At 34.9% G+C, this 10,109-nt stretch overlaps 1 protein-coding gene across 1 annotated transcript; it reads left to right on the top strand.

The window, feature by feature from the left end:
* The first annotated feature begins 213 nt into the window (after positions 1-213).
* LOC18053914 (receptor-like serine/threonine-protein kinase SD1-8) lies at positions 214-3,669 on the top strand. The gene is made up of 7 exons (XM_006451981.2): positions 214-1,563; positions 1,850-1,954; positions 2,066-2,286; positions 2,364-2,574; positions 2,708-2,945; positions 3,035-3,182; positions 3,305-3,669. The coding sequence occupies exons 1-7, from the start codon at positions 261-263 to the stop codon at positions 3,623-3,625; spliced, it is 2,547 nt and encodes an 848-aa protein (XP_006452044.1). The 5' UTR covers positions 214-260; the 3' UTR covers positions 3,626-3,669.
* Positions 3,670-10,109: the final 6,440 nt, after the last annotated feature.

Here is a 10,109-nt window from a genome sequence, read left to right on the forward strand (position 1 = left end):
CAAGTTTAGGTAAGAAACTTGACAAAACAAATTTAAGATTTTGGGGACCACAGACCAATAATTAGTCTTTGGGATTACAATGCAAAAAGTCCTCATATAATAAAAATATCTTCAATTTTTCTGAATAAGTGGATGCTATTTTCCCAATTCCAGCTACTTTTATGTTTTGAAAAAATCTGGAAGACTTTAAAATTCCACACCATGAGGTCATGAAATAGACTTGTTTCACATTTTGCAAGACTTTTGTTTTCACTAATCGTATGAATCTCAAAAGATGTAGACATATTTTTCTCTTTTCAGTTATATCAATGGAGATTCTTCCATGCTTCAACATCTTTAGTTCTTTGATTTTCTACTGGGTCATTAAGTTTTCGTTAGCAGCTGATACACTAACTCCAACAACACTCATCCGTGATGGTGAAACGTTAGTTTCACCGTCTCAAAGGTTTGAGCTAGGCTTCTTCTCTCCTGGAAAATCACAGAACAGGTACGTGGGAATATGGTACCAGCAGATCCCTGATACAGTTGTGTGGGTTGCAAATAGAAATAGTCCTATCGTTGACAAAAACGGAGTATTAACCGTTAGCAACAGGGGAAATCTTGTTCTTCTCAACCAATCAAATGGAACTATCTGGTCTTCAAACGTGTCTAGAGAAGTAAAAAATCCAGTTGCACAACTCTTAGATAATGGAAACCTTGTTATTAGGGATAACTCCGGCAGTAATAGTACTGAAAGCTATTTGTGGCAGAGCTTCGACTACCCAACAGACACTATGTTACAAGGCATGAAGTTGGGCTGGGACTTAAGGACTGGTCTGGAACGTTATCAAACATCATGGAAAAGTGCTGATGATCCATCCCCAGGAAACTTTACTCACAGACTTGACATTCATGTGTTACCTCAAGTATGTGTTTACAACGGGTCCGCAAAATATACTTGTACAGGACCTTGGAATGGAGTTGCTTTTGGGTCAGCTCCTTCAAATACAACCTTTATTTTTCAACCAATTGTTGTACAGAACAAGGATGAAGTCTATTACATGTATGAATCGTATAGCAGTCCAATCATTATGATATTAAGAGTCAACCCATTAGGTCAGGTTCAGCGTCTAATATGGCATGAGATGAGCACTGGGTGGCAAGTTTTTTTCACAGCACCGGATCCTTTTTGCCATTATGGGGATTGTGGTCCTAATAGTATTTGCAGCGTCGACCAGACATCTCATTGTGAGTGTTTAGAGGGATTCAAGTTCAAATCACAGCAAAACCAGACATGTGTGAGAAGTCATTCATCAGATTGCAAGAGTGGAGATAGGTTCAAGAAGCTTGATGATATTAAACTACCCGACTTGCTTGATGTTTCGTTGAATGAGAGTATGAACCTCAAAGAATGTGAAGCTGAGTGCTTGAAGAACTGTTCTTGTAGAGCCTATGCTAATTCCAAAGTGACAGGTGGAGGCAGTGGGTGCTTGATGTGGTTCGGAGACTTGATTGATCTCAAAAAGACAGATAATCATACCAACGGAGTGTCTATCTACATAAGAGTACCAGCTTCAGAACAAGGTACAATTATAGCATTATTGAAGTTGGTGTTGCAAAACTTTTCACTAGTTTGTTAATATTTTTAGCAGGTCTTGATCCTAAAAGTAGTTGCGAGCCTTCCTGTTGAATCAAAATGCATATAAGCCTCTATGTTTCAAGAATTGAATGTTAAAAACAAGATGAACAAAACTAAAAAAACAAAGAAAATAACACAATATGGGTGATTTAAGCTATTAGGCTGTGCCACCTAGGAATTTATTTACTTTCTCTTGAATTTCTTTGGTAACATATATGTTTCTGATTGTAGGAAACAAGAAGTTACTCTGGATAATTGTAATACTCGTTCTTCCCCTAGTAATTCTTCCTTGCGTTTACATAGCTCGTCAATGGAGTAGAAAACGCAAAGAGAATGGTAACCTTTTTTTTTTTCTGTTTTCCCCTCCAAATCACTCACTTATGCTTGTATAATGAGGCATGTGATAGAATATGTATTCTGATAATTTTGAAAGTTGTCGTCCTACAGAAACAAAGAATTTGGATACAAACCAGGATCTGTTAGCATTTGACGTAAATATGGGCATTACAACAAGAACAAATGAATTCTGCGAAGCAGATGGAGATGGAAAAGATAAGAGCAAGGATTCTTCGTTGCCATTATTCAGCTTTGCGAGCGTAACTGCTGCTACAGAAAACTTTTCTATACAAAGTAAGCTTGGAGAAGGTGGCTTTGGCCCTGTTTACAAGGTAGAATTATTATTACCTCAACTGTGCTTAATGAAGTATTGGTGGTGTAAACGAAATTAATAAATTTAGAAGTGCAGGGTCGACTACTTAATGGACAAGAAGTTGCAGTTAAAAGGCTCTCAAATCAGTCAGGCCAAGGACTCAAAGAGTTTAAGAATGAGATGATGCTCATAGCAAAACTTCAACACAGAAACCTTGTCAGACTCCTAGGTTGTTGCATAGAACAAGGCGAAAAGATTTTGATCTATGAGTACATGGTAAACAAAAGCTTGGATGTTTTCCTTTTTGGTAGGTGATTGATTTATCATTCACAAAAATTGACATTTTCACTACTTTGCAAAGCTACTTCAAATTTTATATCAACAATTGTTTTTACTGGTATCATTTATGATGATCAATAATCATTTTGGTAATGCAACAGATCCAACCAAAAAGCATCTGTTAGGCTGGCAATTACGTGTTAGAATCATTGACGGAATTGCTCAAGGTCTATTATATCTTCATCAGTATTCTAGATTAAGAATTATTCATAGAGATCTGAAGGCAAGTAATATTCTCTTAGATCAACACATGAACCCCAAAATCTCAGACTTTGGCATGGCAAGAATGTTTGGCGGTGATGAGTTGCAGGGAAATACTAAACGAATTGTTGGAACTTAGTAAGTAAATTTTGATTCCTAAAAAATGTTATTTGCTTGTCCTTTTGTCTTTTACAACCTTTAATATTTGTTGAAACAATGGAATGCAGTGGTTATATGTCACCTGAGTATGCCCTCGAAGGCGTCTTCTCTGTCAAATCAGATGTGTTTAGCTTTGGAGTATTGATGTTAGAAATCTTAAGTAGCAAGAAGAATACTGGCGTCTATAATACTGATTCCTTTAATCTTCTTGGACATGTAAGTGATAAATTATATTCTCTTTTATTTGATCTTTAAATTAATAAATTGGAAAAGTTAGGAATTGCGCCAATTAAACTAATATGAGCTTTCACTATTGATTCTGATTTTTTAACTTTCAGGCTTGGAGTCTATGTAAAAATGATAGAGCTCATGAACTGATGGATCCAGTATTGCAAAATGAAGTATCATTGCCAATGTTGGTGAGATACATTAATGTGGCCCTTCTATGTGTTCAAGAGAATGCAGAGGATAGACCAACCATGTCAGATGTCGTCTCAATGATTAACAATGAGCTTTTTAATTTACCTTCTCCCAAAGAACCTCCTTTTACAACTTTTACAAAAGGTAAAAATATGAAGTATTCATCTAATTCCACCAGTGGGACGTCTGAATTTTGTTCAGTGAATGATGTAACAGTTTCACTAATATATCCTCGATAGATATACGGACTCCATCAATTACCTTCTTTAGTTTGGTTTCTCTATTTTCTCCATTTGTAAACTGTATATTGCAGTATAATCTGTATGTTTGTCTAAGTACATCTATTATATTGTTGAAGGTAAGTAGTATTAGACTTCAATACATATAACAATTATTATGCTATACTAATTCAAAGAGAAACATTTTGCCTATGGAATGAATAAACATCATTAAAGTCTCTACGGATATAGCCAAGTGATTTTCCTATAATTTTATTTAACGTTCAAATTATAAAAAAGGTAAAAAGTTAAAACAATAAATTCAAGTTTCAGCTAACGGAAACCCCTTTCTTCTAATAAAAAAAGCAAAGTAACCATCAATAATCAATTTATTTATTATAGATTTGTAACAATTTCAGTGCCTCTGGAATAAGTAACCATCAATGATCAATTTATTACAGATTTGTGACAATTGCGGTACACTCACTTCACTAAACAAATTGGTTCATGCAAGTTTTAAATATCTGGAGTGCGCCAAGCTGAGTGGGGAATAGCGACAGGGAAGATAAACTTTAGAAAAATGGTTAGTTTGGGACCACAAACAAAAACCGAGTTTTTGGGGAAATTGGAGAAGACATAATTTAGAAAATTCAATGGATTGTGACCGATTTGATATTAAAACATACATGAAAGTCTTCCAAAAGTTAGTGGCCACTGGCCATACATGTGGAAATTGCTAGCATATTCGTTGGTTGAGCCGTTTCAATGCTTTTGCTGTAAAATCTTATAACGCCGGTAAAATTGTGTAATGTTTAAGATAAGACTCCCTTCTTTTCCATAAGCAAAAGATGTTCTTTTGTACATTTCCTTGCAATTTTTATAGTTTTGAACAGTCTACCAGACTTCAAAGTTGAAATTAATGGGAATCATATATGTCGTGGGCCTTTGTGGCGACCCTGAGGGTCGAAAAATAAAAATTTTAATTCTGCCACTACTTTCAGCTCTGTCATAATTGTTGAAAATTTTAGAAGCACTATAATGTTATTGGCTCTCGTTTTGTATCCCAAATTTTATGAGTCATTTGATACATTTCCATGAAGTTCTAATCATCACTAGTGTTCCGATGTTCGATCAGTGCTAAACCTCTTAAAATTTAATCAAAATAATTCATAATCAGTGAGTGGATTGTGATTTAACACATCATATGTCTCATTACTTGAGTAAAAATTCTATGATATAATTTGAAATGTCTGTTTATAATAAACTTTCAAAGTTTATTAGATTTTTAATGGATTTTTTAATAGAAAATTATCAGTCTTTTAATAACTTAAAGGAAACTATCATTTTTTCGGTAATAAAAAATTATCAGTTTCTCTTGCTGAAATTATGATATTTTGAATTTTTAATTTAATTTATAGTTTTAAGAGATCAATTACTAAAGTTAATGTTATCAAATATAAAAAAAATATATTAACTATAAATTTTAAAGGACTTATAAATTAAATGGTCATGTTAATAAGAATTGTGGGGCATGCTTAAAATTTTGTCAATAAAATAAGTAAATTAAACCAAAAAAGAAAAAAATAGAATTTGATGATACTAATTAATGAGGGTGTTAAATGTGTGAACCTGGACAACTACCTGATTAACGACCGAGCGACGTGGACTACTGTTTAACACTGCCTCTTCCAGAACGTAGAGACTCCAATTGAATCGTCCTCGAATTGACTCGTTCAAACAAGTTGAATGAGTCAACTCGAGGTCATTTCAATCCATGCGAAACACGAGTCCTCCAATTTCAAGTGTTGAAAAATTGTGTTGACAAAAACTTCAAAACTAAAAAGTATCCTGAGTTAACGCATTTAACCAAGGAAGGCCTGACGTGAGTACAATCCTGGTTTGGTTCATGAAAGGGATTTATTTGAATATCCACCAAAATAATCACTTTCTTGGCCATAAGAAGAAAATTGCACGGTCAATATTTGTCTTATATACACAGTTAATTTTTATCTGTACTTCTTCCAAATGATTAATAACTGCAGCTAAAGAAAGATATCCATCACTTTCAACAATGCAATAACATTGATCTTCTAGAAAGTGTTCATAAATCATGGTTGGCAGAGGGCCTGCCCATTGGGTTCGAAAGCCCATTGCCCAAGCTTCAGTTTAACAGGCCCATACTGGCCCAATCCAAGGTTGAGGTAGAAGAAGTAACTCATTAAGGTCCAAGCTTTTCAATTTGGGCTTTTTAACTTCATTTTAAGGCAGCAGGAAAGCATACCGTCTAATAGAGAATTACATGTATTTCAAACTTTCTTCTTTTGGTATTATAACTAGGGACCTATAACTAATTAATCTTAAAATAAATGTACAAGGATGTAAGATTTTATGGCACAAGCATAAGATTGGTACGCTTTTAATGAAAGATTCAAATAAGTTGGTGGGAGCATTCTCAAGTACGTAAAAAGTTTATGATCATTTCCTTATCAATTCTATGAACAGTCAAAATTGGTAGTTTTTTATGATGCAATTTGAAGGAATGAATGTTATTAGTAGATTTTTTAGCTCAAATTTGGTTAGTTGACCTTCAACATTAAATTTTTTTATTTTGAGGAAGAATCGTAAGATAAGCCTTCGATCATTTTCGGGATTTAGTGGTGATATTTTACTGTGCTGGGTATAAAAGAGATTAAAGGATGCATAGAGAAGTTAAAAGGAGAGCAAAGACTTACGAGGGCTCGTAACTGGGAATTAAAAGAAATTGGCAAATGAGGCCCATCTACGTTGCACCAAAGGGTAAGGCCGTAAGGGTAAAATCAAGTGCAAGGAACAAAAATCCCTGACCCAAGCTTCAATTTAAAAGCCTAGGTATATCTGAGGTCCAAGGCCTTGCCGTTTGGCTCTCAATTTAATTTAAGTTTGTTGCCTTGGTAAAGGACCCAAATGCCCTTACGTGAAGAGGGTAACTCCCAGCCATGGAATGTTGTGTGTTTACTTGGACGAATGATTCATTTGACTAATACAAAGTTAAATGGATGCCACTGGGCAGCGCATGCTCATAAATAAATAAGTAAATTCAGATTTCTATAGATATATGAATTATGTTAAAATTATTTTAAGAAATCCACAAAGAGAACCTTTAAGCTTTTTTTAAAGAACAACTAAAAAAACCACCATGAGGATAAAGGGGGAAAAAATGATGTTGAAGACTTTATTGCAGCCAAGAGTGCTTTCATGTATTTCAATAAGATGATACAGAAGACTCAAAATCGTTTGAGTATTTAAAGAACTTTTGGTAATTGCTTTAAAGAAGACCAACCAATCTATATTAAAGGAGTTTAATGCTAGCAAAGACTAGCAAATAAAATGCTTTTGAATCCTTCAAGGAGATCTCAGAATGCTTTTTCATGTATTTCAATCAGATGATACAGAAGACTCAAAATTGTTTTAGTATTTAAAGAACTTGTGGGAGTGTTGAAACACACTTCCAAATCAAAATTTTGAATACTTAAAACAGGAATTGCTTTAGAGGAGACCAGCCAAACCATATAAAGGCATATAAAGGAGCCCAGCCAAAATAAAATGCTTTGAATCCTTCAGAGAGCTCTCAGACTGTTATTATAAAAATGTCACAGTGGTTTAAAGTTACTGTGATGCAAGTCAGTTCTAATCACACAAAAGGCTTTGATCTTTCATGTGGCATGTGAAGCATAAAATAAGAATCTGTAAAACTACCCAAGAAACAGAAATCAAGGCAAAAGAAAAATGTATAAACGCACATGGATTGAGTCTTTAAGAAATCACCACTAACCAAATCGAACAAATGAAAAAGAACATAATATCTCTAAACATGGGAAAGCAAATTCAATTACAACAAAGAACTTAAATCATTTGGTTCGTAGTTCTGTTTTTAAATGCTAAAAGAACTTGATGACTTTACGAGGTTTTGACTAATTTAGAATAAAAAACTAATTCAACTACAATGAAGAAATCAAAATAAATGAGTGGGTAATAGAAAATAGAAGAGACACATTTGAACTTGGACATGGATGCGCTTGTCTTCTTCTTGATTGATAGGTCCCAGTCAGAGCTGTTGTATTTTGTATGTAAATAGGATTCTACTTAGGGCGAGAATCAGCCACAAGAATTTGTTATTGAATTCACTCTTTCCTTTATTCTGCATAATACTTGAGTTTAAATACATAAAGGACTAACAGACTCCTCCTAAAATAATGTCACAACTACTGAAAATCAGTAACTAAATCCAAATAAAGCCGGCACCTAAAATAACAAAATACTTGCTAAGAGAACTTGATTAAGCCTTAACTTGCACGTGACTAAGCTGACCACTCCACTAAATCCACTAAATCCTCAACGGCTCCATGCATTCTTGACTCATTCCTTTTAGACAGTGAACTTGCAATTCTTGATGGGCACACATTGAGACTTTCTTGGCTTATCAATACCTTCCCCTGGAAGTGGACTCTTGTCCTCAAGGTCCACATTTTTAAATTGATTTAATAGCTTCTCTGTTATCGGATAACGAATGGAATGAAATTTTTGGCTTGGCACGGTTTGTTGGGACAACCTCCGCAGCAATTTCATTTTCTTCATACGTAATATTTCTTGCATCAGTACTTCCTTCAAGAAACAATATTTGAGGGCCCATACATTTGTGACCTACAGTAAACTTCTCAGGGCAGTTAAAATAAAGCCCTTGGGCAAGACGTCTCTGCATCTCGTCCCACGTCAAGCGTTTGACATTAGATGTTGATGTTTTGCTAACTGTGAATGGATGAGAAAACTTGCGTTGGACTTGGTCTGCTTGCATACGTGCCAAATTGATAGCTTCTTTCAAAGTCTTTGGTTTGAACATCCTGATGCCATCAGATATCTCAGGCTTAATACCTCCCATAAAAGTTCCAACTAAAGTTTTTTGCATCCACCCATGAATCCGATTGCCCAATCTCTCAAACTCTCGTTGATAATCATGTAAGGTGCCCACTTGCCGCACCCTAGATAGAGTTTCATCAAAATCTTCGCACTCAGTAGGTCCGAAACGTGCCCATAATTCTTCTTCAAAATCTGTCCATGTTACCGTTCTTCCCTCCTCTTTATAAGCTTTGTGCAGCCACTGCCACCATTGGTTGGCTTTACCTTCAAGATGGAATGATGCCAATGCAACCTTTTGTGTCTCTGATGTTCCCTGGTATTCAAAGAATTGGGAAACTTTGCTAAACCACTCCGTAAGATCATCTCCAGCATACCTTAGAAATTCAAGCTTAGCCATTTTTGAGGAGAAAATCATTCGGCTTCCACTAGCTTCCTCCTTGGTATGCTCCTTGTAAGAATGGCTAGGGTGATTATTGACGTTATGGCTGGACCCTTCCTTGTCTGAAAAGAAAGCCTCAGACATACGATTGATGGTCTCCTCAAGCTGATGCAGTTTGTCATTAATGCCAATCTCCATTTGTTGCAATCCATCTTGAAGTCCATCAAGCCTCGCTTCTAAATTTTCAATCCTTTCCTTGTTAGTTGCCATGAGAGCAATAAAGTTTTTGAACAAGATAACGCGGTTCTGATACCAATTGATAGGTCCCAGTCAGAGCTGTTGTATTTTGTATGTAAATAGGATTCTACGTAGGGCGAGAATCAGCCACAAGAATTTGTTATTGAATTCACTCTTTCCTTTATTCTGCATAATACTTGAGTTTAAATACATAAAGGACTAACAGACTCCTCCTAAAATAATGTCATAACTATTGAAAATCAGTAACTGAATCCAGATAAAGCCGGCACCTATTAAAATAACAAAATACTTGCTAACAGAACTTGATGAAGCCATAACTTGCACGTGACTAGCTAACCACTCCACTAAATCCACTAAATCCTCTACGGCTCCATGCATTCTTGACTCATTCCTTTTAGACAGTGAACTTGCAATTCTTGATGGGCACACGTTGAGACTTTCTTGGCTTATCATTGATTCATTAGCAAGGAACCTGATCTCCTATGAAAACAGTGAACACTAACATCACGAGGCAATTTTTTGATTTGGAAACCAGAAACTAGGGGTGGGCAAAAAAACCGTAGTCTTAAAAAAACCGAACCGAACCGAACCGACGGTTTTTCTAATTCGGTTCGGTTTTTATTTTTTAAAAAAACCGAATATACCGTTTGTAAAAAAAAACCGAAATGTCGGTTCGGTATTCGATTCACTTAGCTGAACCAAAAAACCGAACCGAAAAACTGAATTATTTTTTGATTTTATTCAAATCAAACATGTGTTAATAATTTTATTCAAATCAAACATGATTTTATTCAAATCAAACATGTGTTATTTCTCTTTATAACATTATGATTATGTTTATATAGATAGAGTATTGGAGTTTGGTTATGTATTTTGAAATTTTGAAATTTTAATATTTCATATTTTGGGAGTATCTTATTAATAGTTAGTAAGATATTAGTGATAAAATGTGTTTTGAATACTTTGTATTTATTG

The sequence above is a fragment of the Citrus clementina genome, unplaced genomic scaffold, assembly GCF_000493195.1.
Source record: "Citrus clementina cultivar Clemenules unplaced genomic scaffold, Citrus_clementina_v1.0 scaffold_1, whole genome shotgun sequence".
NCBI lineage: Eukaryota > Viridiplantae > Streptophyta > Magnoliopsida > Sapindales > Rutaceae > Citrus > Citrus x clementina.